The sequence below is a fragment of the Trachemys scripta genome, chromosome 13, assembly GCF_013100865.1.
Source record: "Trachemys scripta elegans isolate TJP31775 chromosome 13, CAS_Tse_1.0, whole genome shotgun sequence".
Taxonomy (NCBI): domain Eukaryota; kingdom Metazoa; phylum Chordata; order Testudines; family Emydidae; genus Trachemys; species Trachemys scripta.
This window is the reverse complement of record NC_048310.1, coordinates 32,985,483-33,003,796: the sequence shown is the minus strand read 5'-3', so window position 1 is coordinate 33,003,796 and position 18,314 is coordinate 32,985,483. Positions and strand designations below refer to the sequence as shown.

General features: G+C 43.8%; 1 protein-coding gene across 2 annotated transcripts in view; it reads right to left on the bottom strand.

Moving 5' to 3' along the window:
• Positions 1-17,763, bottom strand: part of LPCAT2 (lysophosphatidylcholine acyltransferase 2) — a 52,833-nt gene extending 35,070 nt beyond the window's left edge. The window contains exons 1-5 of one of the 2 annotated variants that reach the window (XM_034788248.1): positions 17,611-17,763; positions 6,571-6,710; positions 5,283-5,500; positions 3,544-3,656; positions 142-202 (exon numbers count right to left, since the gene is read on the bottom strand). In XM_034788248.1, the coding sequence (XP_034644139.1) occupies positions 142-202; positions 3,544-3,656; positions 5,283-5,500; positions 6,571-6,710; positions 17,611-17,718 (640 nt within the window). In that variant the 5' untranslated portion in view covers positions 17,719-17,763. Of the gene's footprint in view, positions 1-141; positions 203-3,543; positions 3,657-5,282; positions 5,501-6,545; positions 6,711-17,610 lie in introns of those variants that run through there. The other variant, XM_034788249.1, reaches the window with a different exon arrangement.
• Between the last annotated feature and the right edge of the window lie 551 nt (positions 17,764-18,314).

Genomic DNA, 18,314 nt, shown 5'->3' with positions numbered 1-18,314 from the left:
TGACAGTACCCTTACAGACTGAATAAACAAAAGAAACCCACTGGACCAAATTAATATTTTTACAAACTGACTGAAGTGACTTTGCAAATCATGCCAGTCCATGATTTTCTAACAAAATACATGCAACACAATATCTCTCACCTTGTTTAAAGGTGATCAGACAGGATCGATTTGTACAGGTGCCTTCTGGGAAAATCAGTACCTTGGATTAAAAAAAAAGGTTTTTATATATATATATATATATATATATAATACACACACACACACACACACACACACTTTTTATACTTTTTCCTTAACAACTTATACATGCCTGAAGGTGTGACTTCTTATTCAAGTTCTCTGAACTGTCAACGAGCCCTGATACTGCATCACAAGTTTATCACTTTGTCAGCAAGGAAATGAAAGAACGCCTGTGATTGACAGCGATTTTATTCATCTGGATTTGAAAACAAATGCTTTGTAAGAGAGGGAACTTTGGGGAAGGCCTTTGTCAAGTCTGAAGTAGGGCACAAAAGGCCTCCAATGTTTCCCTTGCAGTATCTAGTGTTGGAAATAATGAGCGATTGTTTCTTTCTCTTCCAGGAGCTCCTTACAGATCTGTAAGCTGTATGAACACTGAGTCTGGGTTGACATCAAGTGCATAAGAGGCACTCAAGCACTTACCGACACAGATGCTATCAACATGAGCTTAGATGCCAACTGTGAGGATATGATCACGGATCAAGGGACAGCAGCAATACACAGACTTAGAGGTGGGGGCATTTGTGATGTGATGACTTCTGAAAGCATTACGTACTACTGAATGGCTTCGGTGTCTGGAAGAATCAGACATACTGGATACCCAGGAGGTCTTAGAATCATCTTCTGAAGCAATTGGATTAGAAGGAGATACAGTAGGACACAGTGCAGCCAACCCTTCAAGGAACATAGAGCACACTAGTAGCTTTGTCTTTTCGGGGCACTCTAGCAACACCTATTGGAATTCTGAACTCTCTTGGCAAGAACATGCGACTCCTGAACAGTGTCACTGTAGCAAAAATTACAAAGAGATGCTCCTACTCTACTCCCTCCTAGTTCACAGGGCATGGTTGGGGAAAAGAAGGCATGCCCAAGGCATCCCTGTGCTCCAGTGATATTCTGCTTGGGGCCATAGACAGGTAGGTGTAAGTTAGAGCAACCCTGAGGCTGCTCTAATTTATGACAAAGGGGTAGCTCCAAGGATAGAGGAAGCACAAAGGTGGTAAACACATGACCATTCCTGTACCAACCATAGTACAACCAGAACAAAAAAATTGCTACCTAGGTACTTGGGCACGAAAACTGATACTTAAAGGACATAGGGCTGGTGCCCAGAGAGAGGAATTTTCATATTCCTACCTCCAGAATCAAGTAGACAAATGCAGCCATTTCTCTCTAGACCGAACCACTCTTTGAGAACCTAAAAGAAACAGGTGATGGGAGCAGCAGCATGTGCTCTTGGCTAGCACATGCCACCTACCTCAGCAGACACGCTGAGAACAGACAAAGCACCCTAACCAGATCATGCCTCCTTTGTGCGGAGGAGTACAGGAGAAGCAATAGCTGGGCCCCTTTGTTGCTAACAGGAGTGTTCTTCTGTTGATGTGCACTGTTCTAAGGGAAGAGGCCCCTGGATCCCTCTGCTTTCTCCTCCACTGCACCCGCATTACAGGGGCAGCATTTGGCCCTAGATATTTTAGAATATGTTGTGAAAATATGTTTAGGGTCAGGTTCCTCCAAAAAAGAGGAAGGATAACACACAGGACTGGGAGTCAGAAAGCACGGGCTACATTCCCAGCTTGGCCGCTGACTCACTCCACAACCTCGGATTGGTCACTTAGCTATGCCTCAGCTTCCTCATTGGTAAACTGGGAATCCACAAATCTACTCTACTTTATGCCACAAGCCTAAACAGCCCCCAACACCTCTGGGGATTACGACAAAACTGTCGTAAAGCCACTTCTGTGTCTGCCCCGTCTTCAGCAGAGCTCTGGTGCACTTGGTCTAGATTCCATCCAACCACGCATTTCCGCCAGGAAAATGAACTGCACTGGTTCAATCACACCTCCATTTCTAAACACAGCATTACTCAAAAGCTTTCCTAGATGTGACCTGGGTGTCTGATTAAAATGCCTGCGTGGCCGAGTTCCAGACCTGTGACAAATGGAAAAACAACAAAGGTGGCTGTAAGAATGCATAGGGCAAATATGAATGTGCACTTGTGAGTCAAATTAAAGAAGCCTAAATCTTAACTAAAGAACTTGGAGCAAGCTGCTTGTGGAATGAAAATGATGCATGGTATTTAAATAATCCCATCTCAGGGAGAGAATGACATGTGTTTTGGTTTTTGTTTCCTGGAAATGGGGCTCTATGGCTGCTGTCTGCCCGATCACCCCCTTATCATTAGGGCTGTGCATTCCGGTTCAACAGAAACACAAATATCTTGCTATTGGCATCTCTGACTTTTCACCAGCTTTTTATTTTTGCTTCAGGAAGCCAGCTACGGAACAAAAACAAACTGATAGCCAGTTTCCTCATGATGTTTCAATCATCCAGGAAAGGGACCTGCTCTGAGAAAAATAGATCTCATGATATTTCAGCCACTGAACTCGTTCTCTCAGTCACTGAAAACAAAAACAAACACAAGCACAAGCACGAGATCAGGTGCAGATTTCTACCTTGGATGCTCCTCTGCCTTTAAGAGCTCCACACACAGTAGAAGAGGTGCCATTCCACTGCGTGGGATAGGACAGATGCAGGATTTGGTCAGATTGTCATGGGGAGTTCAGTTGTGTGGGGCTCCCTGGGCACTGTCAGTCAGGGGGTTTTATGACAGGGCAGCAGTGGGCTGAGGTCAGAACTAGAGGATCAGCTTCTACAGGGATCCTTTAGGCTTTGCTCTTCCAAGAAGAATGGGGTGTGCGAAGGTTCCAGGGCCCATCCCAGCCCTTGGCCTGGCACAGTAATTGTAGAGCTGCTCCCCACAACGCTACTCTCTCCACGGAGGTCTCCAGCATCTAGCTACTCTGGCTGGAAAGATGATGTAGTCCCAGAAGCAGAGAAACAGCGTGGTGCTGAAAAGTTACCACAAGCGAGTAGGTATGCGGAGCTGATATCCATTACTCTCATGCTGAACTCGAACGCAGATGGTAAAGTGGCTTCCAAAATACAGGTGAAGCTAAATGCCTACTAAGTTTCAAGTGACCTGGTCAACAGGCTCAAGGCCCCAGTCTTCGGGGCAGGGAGAGGGGGGGAAAAAAGCATCCCTTTGAGTGGTCTTGACACATTTTTTACTAGTTGTTAATACATTTGGGTTCTGAATTGATTCCTCAGTCACTCAAGAGTAATTATGCTGGAATCCCCTTTCCTTTTTTAAAAGCCTTTTATAAAACCCCAAAGGGTTGATGAGGTCTCCTTTGGTTTCAAAGTTACAGCTACAGGCCAGTGCCCAACTGAATGGGATTTTTAAGCCTTACGTTTCACAATTTAAAAGGAAAGCTGACACTTTACAGCCTATTTTACCTGTGGCCACTGGCCTCCTGATGTTGCTCGTTTAGTTATCTCATTGATTGTATTCCTTCGAGAATCTGGGTCTAGACGTGATACCAGTACAGGCTGGAGGGATCTGAGAATTGCTGTGAAAGAGAGATTCAAGTTATCATTATTATTCATGGCACACTAATACCTAGAAGATCCAACTGAAATCAAGTGTCACTGTCCTAGGCACTGAATAAGCGCATAGTAAGAAACAGACCCTGCCTTGATCAGCTTCCAGTCTAAATAGAAAAGATAGGCCAAGAATGGAAAAAACGAGATATTATTGCCCCTAATACAGAGAAATTATGTGATTTGCACCCAAGTTCATACAATCTGTGGCAGAGTCAGAAACTGAATGCAGATCTCCTAAGTCCCAGTCCTGCCTCCAACATGAGACCATCTTCCCTGCCCTGTGCTCCCAAAACTACATAGCAAATATCAGTGTGTCTTTCATGCTAGTCTAGTGTTTTTAGGTTACTTTTCCTAGTTGCCTACTAGGAGTATGGCTTTGAGTTATATTGCTTATGAACAATGTTGTAAACTTCAGGTTGGCCACCATACAAAATAAAGGACGTGAGATTAGTAAAAGGGCTACAGCATGTATATGGCCCCAGTAATAATAAAAGTGTGGGACTTCTTTTTTCTTGGGTTGATTGGGGGGAGAAGGAGGAGGAGAGATCAGACAATGGGAAAAATCAAGCATATATTCTAATCTATGGAATGGTTTCCTTTTTGCATAACTCCTTCACAGATCAGTGACACACACAAAGCACAAATGCTCAGCGAGTTCAAACATAGAAACCAGTGTCAAGAATGCGCCATTTTCTGAATTTCCTTGATATGGGTCTGTTCTGCATTTTCTTTACATAACTCCCAACCCCCAAGACCCTGAGTAATTTGGATGTTCATTTGAAAATTCAGCACTTTGAGGGCTTGATGAGTCCATTCCATCCATCCATGTCAAGTAGAGAAGCCTTTCCACAACTTTCCCATTCCTGGAAACAACTGGCAGATCTGCACAGGGATCGTCAATTCCACTGCTTCCTTCAAGTCTCCTCTGAGAGATCTGCTGTGGAGCTAGTCACTGTCACAGGCCAGGGATGTATCTAAGCCTTCAGCGTGGGCTCACTAAATCCAGTTCTGCGGCAAGAAGGTCTCCCTGTGGCAAAAGTCACCCCAAAGTCACGTGAACCACGTTCCTTTGGTTTCTTTGTGTTACTCCTGAAGCCCCTTTGTCTTCCTGCCTCCTTCCCCCCAAGAGTCTGCAATTTCTGGGAAGCTCCCAACCTTTCCCCATTCCATCCAGGTTGCCCAAAGCCAAACACTGTCAACACGAGAATCTTCTGGCTAATGATTTACAGGATGATTGTCAAGGGTCACTTGAGTCATGTGCACAAAGGAAGACAATGGAGCTAGAAATTATGGCAGGACAGTGTTAGGGAGGGAAAGACAGTGGAAATATAGGTCAGCTTTTCAAAGCTATTTAGGCACCTAAAGATGCAGATAGGTGCATGGTGGGATTTTCAGAAGTGCCTAAGCAAGTTAGGAGCCTCTCCCCCATTGAGATCTGAAAATCCCACTAGGTGCCTACCTACATTTGTAAGTGCCTAAATATTTTTGAAAATCTGGCCCTCAGTCACTTTTTAAAATAGGACTTTGGCTCTTAAGTCACTATGGTGCTTTGGAAAATTTTACCCCTTATCTGTAACTTTATCAATACTTACTGCCAAATACGGGGGCCGACAGGTTCTCTACCCTGGATACGATCGACGGCAATCCAGCTATGATACAAACAATTCCATCAAAGAAGCTTGAGTGAGGAGCTACAACAAGGATTGGGGCTTCCAAGGGACCTGCTACTTTCCCTTTCACTTCAACTTGGAAGCCCATCAAGAAGAACATAACACGACCTAAGCACTGGAGGGCACACTGGGTCACTCTCCTTTAAAAAGAAAACAAAACAAATAGCATGTGTAAGTGAATCAACTCCATTACTTGCCCCGGTCACCATTTCTTTCCCAGTTTAGAATAAAGAGCATGCAAGTTATGCATGACATGGAAACCTTATAACTACTGGACTCATGCACCCGCTATGTGGGAAATCAGACCCTACGGCCCCTTTTTTATGTTAAAAAACATAGGGATTCCACTTTGAATCAAAATTAGCAAGTCAAATAACCTCAATCCTATTTTTTGAAATGATCAGTTTTAATAAAGAAACCCTGATTAAGACGGAAAGTGATCATGTTCCTTTCAAGGGGAACTTTAACTCTCAGCTACTCCCCAGTTTTGCTATAACCCACTTCCTGTTTTCATTTGCGCCTGGTATCATATGGCTACAGAGAGGGAAGAATCTGGAATGCACCCAAGATACTGAAAGGCTCAAAGCGGAGTGATCAAAACCCAGAATCCCTGCTTATAACCGATTATCGCTGTGGAACAGCCCTTTGATGACATCACACCTAGGAGAAGAGACATGGGAGCTACCACAGGTGTTTTTGTTGTCATGCATAATAATATCGAGCAGTCTGGGCACTTTGCCTATTATGTAACATCAGCAATATACAGGGATGTATTTTCTTGTTCCCATCATTCTTGGGCAGAATTCCAAAGGTGTTTTACTTCCTTTGTTAATGAGTACCCCACTCCATGGCCCAAATATTCCTTTCCGGCACCACCTCTAAGGAAAGGCCTGGCTTGCAAAGTGTCTGTCTTTAATATCTAAACTAGCTCCCAAGGTCTCTGCTACAATGAGCTCAGCAAACTACATAGCCCACCACATAGAAGATTTTCTGATATTTGCATGAGGTAGCAGAAACCTTATTTCTGTTTTACAATCACTCAGAGAAAATGCTCCAAAATGCCGTTGATCCTGAAGCAGACACATTCTCCACAGCATGTATTTGCAATATTTCTTTGATCATGTAAATAATAAGGAAACAATTTATTAACGTTTGGAGCTTTTAAAATATATCACTAAAATTTACCTAAAGTTTGACAATTTCTTTTTACCTCTTCCATCCCATGAGCGGCTTGGACCCTCTTCCAGGATGGCAGAAAGTTGCAATTGCTGCAAATGGCCATGACAGCAGCAAAATTAATGCAATGCATATGGCACGAAATGGAAGCAGGATAATCCCCAATAGGACAATCTGGGAGGGGGAAAAAAAGGAAGAAAATGCACCAATAGAAATCACTTTGACAACCAATTTGCTCTGGTTACATAATGTGGATTTTAAAGTACTTATGTCACTGCTACATGATTAAATACAAAAAGTATTATGTGATTCTAACACAACTTCAGATGTTTATATAAAAGGAGGGGGAAGTTATTTTTTCTTTTACAAATGGCGCTTGGGAAAATTCTATAGTTAGAACTGGAATTTCTGAATCTTTAAGTAAAGGATTTTACAAGACTGATTGGCACAGGGAATTAGAAAATTTATTTATTTAGCAGGGGCATAGTCGTCTAGCCAAGCGATGGCCTCTTCAGTGGCATGATGCAGTTCTTCTAGGCCACCGCTGAACCTAGTCAGCAGGCATTCCTCGACAATATGCGCAATCATCTGTGTCGCACTGCAGCTGCACAAATGGCTGCCAAGAAGGCCCCAGCGATACTGGTTGGCTGCACAGAGACCCTGCCCGGTCCAGAACCTGTTCAAGTCCAGATAGCTAGTAACCAAACATCATTACCAGCTGATATCTGCTTGATGTTTTCTCAGTCCTGGTCCTAGGGAACATATCCACAACACAGCCTACTGTAACTAGCACTAATGTTGGTGTAGCCTCAGCAGAGACACCAAGATGGAAACAGGCTAAGTCCCCCCTGCATTAGTAGCCTGAGCTTCAGTGGCACTCAAGCATCTACACATGCGCGCACACCCTGACGAGCTAGCTACCTCGAGCATGAAGCCCCAGTTACCTTGAGCTAGACATTTGCGGGTGTGGTTGGGAACTGAATTAGGGCTAACACTCAGGTTGTGCCCTGAGCTATAAATATAGTGAAGCCATACCTAAATTGCCTGTTCACCCCTAAAGACAATCACTACAACTTATGTTCACGCATAGTATGAGTACTGCATGTCATTACTGCTGCCTAGGCAATGTCAGTTCTATGGACAATAAAGGTCTTCAGTCCCCAGTCACTGAGAAATTTTCACAAGCACTGGAGTCACTTAGAAGTATTAAAACATACAGGCTTGACGAAGACACCACAATCAATCAATATTTGACTTCCTACCTCCTGACTGCTTTGAAATGTGCCTCTTTGAATCCTCAAAACACACGGAGATAGAGCCTCAACTTTATTTTTCATACATTTAGAAAAACTTTGGTTTAAACAGGCAAAAACTGAAATGCACTCTGAGTTGTTGAAGGGAAAAGGACACAGCTTCCCTATTCCTTGGTTACTGCCAAGAACAGACTCAATATTTACACGTAGTGTAATACACACAAAGCAGTCTTGCCACAATCAAACTATTCCTCTTCGACTCAATTCCTAAAGCTCTCTCAAACATGCTGGGTAGGTACATCATAGACTAGGGGCAGGCAACTTTTTGGCCTGAGGGCCACATCGGGTTTCTGAAATTGTATGGAGGGCCGGTTAGGGAAGACTGTGCTGCTCCAAACAGCCAGGTATGGCCTGGCCCCCGCTCCCTATCCAACCCCCCCTGCTTCTTGCTCCCTGGGACTCCTGCCCCATCCACCCCTCCCTGTCCCCTGACTGCCCCCAACTGTCTCCCGCTGCCCCATCCAACCCCTCCTCTCCTTCCTGACCGCCCCCCGGGACTCCTGCCCCCATTCAACCCCCTGTTCTCTGACCGCCCCAACCCCTATCCACACCCCCACATCCTGACCACCACCCCAAACCCCCTTGCCCTCTATCCAACCCCTCCCTGCCCCCTTAGAGCGTTGCACCAGCGGCGGAGCGAGCGAGCTGAGGCTGTGGGAGTGGGGACAGCAGGGGAGGGGGTGGGGGCTAGCCTCCCCGGCCAGGAGCTCAGGGGCCGGGCAGGAGGGTCCCGCGGGCCGTAGTTTGCCCACCTCGGTCAGAGACACGTCTCAAGAAAATGCAGACTGGCTAATCCAGCTATTCAATAAAGGTTATAAAACCACAAATCATGCTAACATTAATGCAAATATTTGACAGAGTATTAAACTTTATCATGATGTAACCATATCCTGCTTCTGTACATAACAGGATACATGCACAAACCGTATTCATCCAAAGGCATGACTGGATGTCATGAAGCCTCTCAACATAACTAATCACAATCAAAGAGCTTAATGTGTTGTATTTAATTTGAAATCTTGAAATAATTTTACAATGTTTTTCAAGCAGGTCAAAAACAACAGAAAGTATAAACAGAATAATTAGTTTTGGGAAACCCCATTTTGAAAGTTAGATCTGAAGGATCATTACATCCACAGCCATTTAACAATGAATTTCCAAAACCAGACAGGTACATTGCAGCAAGAAGTGTATCGTACAAAAAACAAGCAAGTTGTGTTAAGTATTTGACTGCCATAGCAGATGATTGGCTCTTACTAGCAACCATGCAAGCTTCACCATTGTTTTTAAACCTGCAACTAAATAGCAGCATTCCTCCCTCAAAGACAGCACTTCTAAGCTGATCTTTACAAGTGACTACTACTGCCTGTTCAATACAAGCAAGGCCAAACAGCTGCCCCATTAGGAAATAACTTCTGGAAAGCAATTTCTGATTCATACAGCTTAATGATCATTACCAAACTATATTCACTGTCTTGATTCGTACGTCTCCCCTTTAAATTAACTAATGTTTGTAATTCACGTTGGAGATTAAAAGCATTTCTAAGTATTATTCATCCTATTCTTCAATATACTCCATTGGCTCCAATGTTTCTTTTATCTGTCTCTCTCTCTCATCTCTTTCAGCATTCCTTCAATCTTGTCATGACAGCCTACGGTTCCAAAAATAATTGGATCATCTCCATCCAAAAGTAAATTTGTCCTTATTTATCTTCTAAGTATTAATATTATAAACATTGAATTTTATCTGCCACTTTGTTGCCCAGTCACCCCCTTTAGTGAGAGCCCTTTGTAACTCTTCACAGTTAGCTTTGAACTTAACTATCTTGAATAATTTTGTAATGTCTGCAAATTTTGCCAATTCACAGTTCACCCCTTTTTCCAGATCATTTCTGAAGATGTTGAACAGCACTGGTCCCAAATACAGATCCTGGGAGGATCCAGGGGGACCCTGCTATTTACTGCTCTCCACTGTGAAAACGGACCGTTTGTTCCTAGCCTTTGTTTCCCATCGTTTAATCTGTTATTGATCCATGAGAAGACCTTCCCTCTTATCCCATGGCTGCCTACTTTGTTTAAGAGCCTTTGGTGAGGGACCTTGTCAAAGGCTTTCTGAAAATCTAAGTACACTATATTCACTGGATCCCCCTTGTGCACATGTTTGTTGGAACCCTCAAAGAATTCTAATAGATTGGTGAGGCATGTTTTCTCTTTACAAAAGCCATGTTGACTCTTCCTCAACATATCTTGTTTATCTATGTGTCTGATAGTTTTGTTCTTTACTGTAGTTTCAACCAGTTTGCCTGGTACTGCAGTTAGGCTTATGGGCCTGTAATGGCCAGGATCGCCTCTAGGACCTTTTTTAAAAATAGGCATATACACAATTGGAACTCTTCTATATTTACAAATTGTTTTATTAATACATTTAGCACAGTCACAAACACCCCAACTTGGTAATGTACAGGGCCGGCTCCAGGGTTTTTGCTGCCCCAAGTGGCGGGAAGGATAAAAAAAAAAAAAAAACCTGCGATAGTGATCGGTGGCAGCTCCACCGCGCCGCTTTCTTCTTCGGTGGCAATTCAGCGGCAGGTTCTTCCCTCCGAGAGGGACCGAGGGACCCGCCGCCGAAGAGCCCGACGTGCCGCCCCTTCCCCTTGGCCGCCCCAAGCACCTACTTGCTGAGCTGGTGCCCAGAGCCAGCCCTGGTAATGTAGATAGCGATACTACAGAATGTACATCTGCGCATCCATATACTCACACCATCCCTTGTAGAATAACCTGAAATATTAGCTATTATCTTCCTCATTACCATCACCTTCTCCTTCAGCACTAGTGCCCATTATTTTGGCACCTCCCAAGACTACATCTCCTCCCTACTGCCCCTAGGCTGTGATACAACGTTTATAATATGTTACGCTGTCACCACTATGTTTGATGCATATTTAGTAGGGGATTTTCCCCTTTTCTTTATTTGTATTTTTTAACTTTACTAATGTCAGACTGTCTTTTTTTTCCCTATAGGTTAGTATATCAATTACTTCAACTTATTATATACGTTAATTTGTTACCATGACCCCTTTTAGGTATCTGTAGCTGTAAGTCGTGTACCTGTTATATACGTCAATTTATTGTCAGGATACTCTTGTGGTTGGATCACATGCCTGTGGTCAGAACTTCCCCTTAAATACTCGATTTTTAGCTTCCCAATACTGGTGTTTCCATTGGCCGTTTATCTGTTCAAAGTTCATAGACCTCAAGTCTTATGCTAACAGCATACAGGCCTGTAGGTTCCTTACATATAATGCAAAGCAGAATATAATGCAATACAGTGCATATAATAAAGGCAAGCTAGCCCACTGGGCTACAGGCATTATATTAACTGCCCTCCAACCACCTGGTACAGAGACTGATTTAAGTGACAGGTTACATACCACAGTTAGTAGTTCTGCGATTTCATATCTGAGTTCCTTCAGAACTCCTGAGTGAATACCATTTGGTTCTGGAGATTTACTACTGTTTAATTTATCTATTTATTCCAAAACCACCTCTATAGATACCTCAATCTGGGACAGTTTCTCAGATTTGTCACCTAAAAAGAATGGCTCAGGTATGGGGTTCTCCCTCACATCCTCTGCAGTGAAGACCAATGCAAATAATTCATTTAGCTTCTCTACAACAGCTGTGTCTGCCTTGAATGCTCCATTAGCACCTCAATCATCCAGTGGCCAGACTGATTTTTTGACAGGCTTCCGGCTTATGATGTACTTAAAAAAACCTGCTGTTTTCTGTGTCCTTGGCTAGTGGAACTTAAAATTCTTTCTTGGTCAGCCTTATTATACTTTTACACTTACAGTGCCAGAGTTTATCCTCCTTTCTATTTTCCTTCCTGGAGTTTGACTTCCAATTTTTAAAGGATGTCTTTTTGCTTCTAGCATTCTGCTGTTTAGACATGGTGTCATTTTTTTAGTCTTCTTATTGCTTTGGGGGGTGGGCATACATTTAGTTTGAGGCTCTATTATGGTGTTTTTAAATAGTCTCCATGCAGTTTGCAGGCATTTCACTCTTGTGACTGTTTCTTTTAATTTTTGTTTAACTAGCTTCATTATTGTGTAGTTCCCCTTTTTGAAGTTAAATGCTGCTGTGGTGGGTTTCTTTGGCATTTTTCCCTCTACAAGCCTGTTAAATTTAATTACATTATGGCCACTATTACCTAGCAGTTCAGCTATATTCACTTCTGGTTCAGATCCCCCATTATGATTGCGTTTTCTGCATTTGTAGCCTCTCTAAGCTCCCTGAGCATTTCACAGTCACCATCCTGGTCAGGTGGTCGGTAGTATATTCCTACTGCTATACTCTTACTGTTCAAGCACAACATTTCTATCCATAGAGATTCTATGGTGCAGTTTGATTCATTTAAGATTTTTACTTTGACTGCATGCTTTCTTTCACACATAGTGCCATTCCCCCACTATTATGACCTACTGTGTCATTCCTATATATTTTGTACTCTGGTATTACCAAGTTCCATTGATTATCATTTCACCACATTTCCATGATGCATAGTCCATGATGTTGCACTTCATGTGCAGATTATAAACAAAAGACGCAAAAGGAGATCATGTACTGTATTTCTTGATCCAGTATTGAGAAGCTAATAGGAAATCTCTGGGTTCAACAAATTCTGAACACAGGAGCTGATTTTATTAGATTCACAATGATCGACACCGAATAAAGGAAGGAATTATCACTCCCCTAGGCCAAAATTTTCAAAATTAGCCATTGAATGAGGATCTCTTTTGTCAGCTCCTGCACATTCCCTTTCCTGCCCCGCTCTCATTGGAGCCTCTTCTCTTCTAGCTGTGCACCCTTTTGGGCATGATTTCTCTGCTCACAGGGCTTCTTTAAAACAATGACTTACAATTCTCCCTTTCCATACCTGCCTGGTCTCCATCCATGCAATCTCATACTTCGGCCTACCTTTCTGCCACCTCCTGGATATCACAACACCAGCTTACCCTTAACAAGATCAAAACTGAACTCTTTAGCCTTCCTCCCAAACCCAGTGCTCCACCCCAGTATCTGACACTGTTCACAATGCCCCAATCCTCCCTGACACTCTGTCAATCTTGGGGTCACCTTTGGCTCCTCCCTCTCCTACATCTAACACATCTAGGCTTTATGCCAACGATACCCTTTCCTCTTTTATAACATTTCCAAAATCCAGCCTTTTTTCTCTCTCCACACAGCTAGGCTCACATCATCTCCCTCTTCCTACTCTCTGGCTTCTCTGATAAGAACATTGCCCCCGTCCCCGCTAATCCATTAAGAAATACAGTTGCTAAGATCATGTTCCTTACCCTTTGCTCTGATTACGTCATCCCTTTCTCTGAATCCCTCCACTGGTTCCACATTTTTCAGTGCATCGAATTCAAGCTTCCTGTCCTCATCTTCCAGGCTCTTCACAATTCTGTCCCTCTCCAACGTATCTACTCTAGTCTCTTATGTTTCCCTCATACCTCCATTTGTTTATTTCTCCCATGAGTGTTTCTGCTTTCTTCCATGATGCCCTTTATGCATATGTAACCCATTGGTCAGTATGTCCTTCTTTGTGCCCAGTCCACACAAGATGAGTCTGTTACAACTCCCAGCTAGAGAGTCTGTTTCTTGAACTCAAGATGCACAGACTCAAGCTTTTAGCCCTAGAGATCTCCAGTTCAATCCCTCAGGTTAGCCCAGATGGCGGCCGTTACACATAAAACATGCATTCTGAATTAATCTATAAGGTTACTAGCCTCGCCTCAATACATACTTTTGGTGTTAGGCCCAAGATAATCAGCCAGCCTGTGAATGATAGGTAATGCAGCAGTCAGTGATAGCAGATTTATTTATTTTAAAAGACAACCATTCTGATGAACTAACTCCAGACTGGAAATAGCAGGCCCCCATCAAGCTTGTGAAATCCATGTAAATCCATGTGATCTTATTTCTAAATACCCTACTCCTTCCTTCACTTTGGTTAATCACACTTGCTTGTTTACATCTGTTTCAAACTTGATTGCAAGTTCTCTGAGGCAAAGGCTGCATCTTCCTGTGCAGTTTGTACAGCTCCTAGCACAATCTTTTTCAAATCTTAATTGCAACCTTTGGTGACAACCACCACACGAATGATAACCCATGTCTTCTGCTTGACTTGATGGGCTATTCTGATACAACACCCCTCTATTGGTACAGGCAGTATAATACACACACATTTTAAATGGAGAGCTATTGAGCTATAAACTCCAAATTAACACAACAAAGATACTGCAATCTTTTTTCCTGATCACCTATAGCACACACATTTAATATTAGAGGGACATGTCATAAATTGACGTACAGAGATGATTAAGGACTGAGACGAATTTAGGTCTGCTAATCCCACCTTCTTACAGCTCCTGTGCAGGTAAACCTGCCCCTAGCAGGTATGACTGGTTATATTGTGGGATGCAAGGTAAACATCCATTGTTTGTTTCAATAGATTTGTATTACTTTTTTCAGATGGTTCCAAACCCAAGTAATCCTATGTGACGAGAAAACCATTTCCTCATCTTTTAAAGAGACCCTTTCTCTTCTAAACAGCTGCACTGTGAGGTTAAAAAACCATTTTTATTTAAAAGTAAGTTGCTATGTTGCCGTATATAAAGCCAGAGGTCTTTTAAAGTTGACTACACTTTTCACTGTGTCTGACATTATTTACCTTTTGCATTGCACTCAGCTCCAACAATGAAAACAGACTAATCAGTTTCCCTTCCCAGTTTCCATGTATTAGCACATTGGTGCAGCCTTTGGGTTTACAGCAGAATATAGCTATCCAGAAAACGTGTCATGAAAATGTTAATATAAAAATAAAGTTTTGTTAAAGAGTAAAAAAATATTCAAAGCCACAAAGGCCCCCTTAGATTTGGGAACTGAACTATGTGACTAAGCCTCTAATGTAGGACAGGGTGATACCACATCTCACTGAAGACTAGAAAGGAATTAAGGAAAAGCATTTGTTTTTATGCATGAACATTCATAATGAACATGAACATTCGCAGCTGTCTAATGTCCACAAGAAAAATTCAGCTAGCAAAATGTGAGTGAAAAGCAGGATCTTCAGTTCCCACTGGCCTCCTGTCTCTGTCAGGCCTTGACCTGCAAGGTGCACCTCACAGGCAGAACCTGGCACTCATGGAGAACCCCAATGGCCTCAAGGGGGCTGTGAATGGGTGCCAGGCTCACCACACAGTGCATCTTGCAGCACTGGGGCCTGAAACTGTACCATTGTGTAATCTCCCCCCACCCTCCTGTAGCTTTACAGGAACAGACTTCAACTGCTGAACAAGTGGAGATTATTGTAGAGATCTGGAGTAATGGACCATGGTTTCAAATTGTAGGCTTCTGAAAACAAGTTTCTGTATTCTATAACCAGATCTGCTAGTATGGAAACCTACACCTTTGGGGAATCGCAGTCGCACCAAAGTCAATGGCACAATTGAGAGATGTGGGGTCCATGCTTGCAGATCCTGGTGTGTTTGTATTTAAGAAACATTTCAGTCCACCATTAAAGCTGAACAGAGTAAATACTGATCATAAATTGTTATGCAAGTGTCTTACCTTTCCTCCACCTCACCGACCTTCAATGTGAATTATTTAAAATGTAGAGTATAGATATATAGAACTATTTAGAATTCCATTACACACTAATCCCAGATATTTAATAAAGTATCAGCAGAAAGTGGAAGGTGATTAGGCCACCCTGTGTTGTGTTGATTGTCCTTACTGAGACAATGTCGGGTCAAATTTGGCTCAAAGTTTAGATTTTAATAATATAAGATTTTTAAAATCATAAATCCATATTTTCCACGTATTTTTTCATTCCAAAAGGTGAAAGAGAAGAAAAAAAAAAGTCTGTCATCCAATCCCCTGCAGCATTTGCATCCACTACCGCAGAATCTAGTTCAATTGAGCCTGCAAGTAAAATCTGTTAACAATAGGGTGACCAGACAGCAAATGTGAAAAATCAGGACAGGGGTTGGGGGGAGTAATAGGAGCCTATATAAGAAAAAGACCCAAAAATTGGGACTGTCCCTATAAAATCAGGACATCTGGTCACCCTAGTCAACAATAATGTGAAACTGGCTACCCTATTTGCATTGTCCAACATTTTTTTTAAAAAGTATATGTTTTAAATTATTTAATTTTAATTTGAAAATAAAAGAATTTTAAAGCGCTTAACATGAGTCCTTTTAAAATCAATATTATAATAATTCAGCTTTTTATATGCCATTTCAAAGTGAGACAAGTATTAGCCACATTGTACAGATTAATAACCCAAGGAACGGGGTTTAAAAGTTCACTTATGACAAAAATAATGTTTTAAGCTATTTTCTTTCCTACTTTATAAACAACAACTATAGCCCTCATACTGCAAATATTTATGCAAGGGTGTAACTTTACTCACACAAGTTGTAATTTTGACGTCAGTGGGACTACTCATTTACATACAGATATTTCACCTGCTTGTTTGCAGGATTGGGTCATTAGATTATTAAAATGAGATCATCTTAAACAGGGATTTACTCTTTATGCTGATTTCTTTTACATTTCGCCTAAGCTTTGATAATAAAAAAGACTAGTCATTTTCCCTTTTATTGCTATTCAGTTTCACTTTCAAGGTGACATGAACCAGAAGAATGAGGAAACGATTGGGAAGGAAATGTTTCCACTGGAAAAAACTTCTACTGCTGTTAATTTTTATAAAATGCTCCCCCACCCCAGCCAAATCTAAAATCCCAGTGCTGCAACTGGATCTAACTGTAGTATTAGAGCCAACTCATGGACCAGTTTTGACCTGATGGTGCCAGAGTGCTAACATCAAAAGTAACTGCACCTCTGCAGTTCTATTCCTTTAATTCAGTGGTTCTCAAACTTTTATACTTTCACATAGAAAGCCCCTGAGTGCAGCCCCCCCGCAAATTAAAACTACGTTTTAAAATATTTAACACCATTATAAATGCTGGAGGCAAAGTGAGGTTTGGGGTAAAGGCTGACAGCTCACGACCCCCAGTTTGAGAACCCCTGCTCTAATTGGTCAATTGGACCAAACAAACATCTCCAGTGCAATGAGAGCTACTTTTTAAGGGCGGGGAAATCAACATTTACCAAGGCACAGTATTGGTAATAGTGCCTCTCTTTAACATGGGAAATAGCCATGTAGATTTGGACAAGCTGGGGAAGGGCGCTGGGATTTGTTTGTTGGTATAAGCGGCCCCTACTTTAACCACACAGTCGGAGCACCCTGTACTCTTTCAGCTGCAATGTGTCCACGCACAGAAAGGGAAGTCTAGTGCCCATGCAATTTAGCTGGGTCGTTGCAACCCCGCACGCTGACAGGAGGGAAAAGACAAACATTGTCCAGCTCGTGCACACCCGCGGGGGCCGTCGGGCTGCTTCCCTGCAGATCCCCGAGGGAGGGAGGCTGGAGGGAGACGGTTTGCTCCAGGGCTAATCGCCACCCTGGATTTACTGCAGCCTTGGCGGAAGGGCTGCACGGGCATAAACAGCCTCATTCCCTTGGCTTTGACCGAGCCGCAGCCTGGGTGGGAAGCCCGGCACCACGCCCAGCAGCCGGGCCCAGACCCAGACCCTTCCCCGCGCCCCGGCACCTTCATTCCCACGCACGTGCCCCGGGTGCACCGGCCAGGCTGCCGCTGCCCCGTTAATCCCGCCGCCGGCCTTACCCGGGCTTTGTCGCGGGCGCTCAGGCGCCCCTCGTGCACGAAGGGGTTGCGGACGCTGGGCGGGTAGAGGGACTGCTGCCTGGGCAGGGGCAAGAGCCGCTGCGCCATGGCCCCGCTCCGCTTCGCTCCGCCGCTGTGCAGTCACCGCAACGGAGCCCGGCGCCGGGCTGCTCCACCTCCTGCCGCCACCTGCGCATGAGCCGGCCGGGGCCCGGGGGAGGCTGGTCTGAGGGGAGCGCGCCCCAGGGATTCCCCCGCAGGCAGGAGATGCCCACGGCCGGGTCTCTGCCCCCGGCCTTTCAGCGTGTGGGCGCTGGGGGCCTGCGGGGCAGCCCCCTGCCCTGGCTCCAGCCAGAGCCCCCAGAAGGGCTGGGAGGCGGGGGGAGGAATTTAATGGCAGCCTGGGCTGGCCCTCTGGTGTAAACGGGTCTCTGAGGGAACTGTCCCCAGAGCACAGCCAACCCCAGGGCCCTTGTGGCCCTCAGCTTTGGGGGCGGGGAAGGGAACCATCCCAGGTACAGAAGAGCCCCTGTTCCTCCTGCAGGAGCTGTGGCCAAAGCCAAAGCTGGAGGACCCCCGACACTTCCCATCTCCTTGGACTCAGTAGTGCAGTGGTTCTCAAACTTTTGTACGGGTGACCCCTTTCATACAGCAAGCCTCTGAGTGCAACCTCCCCCCCATACATTAACAACACTTTTATATTT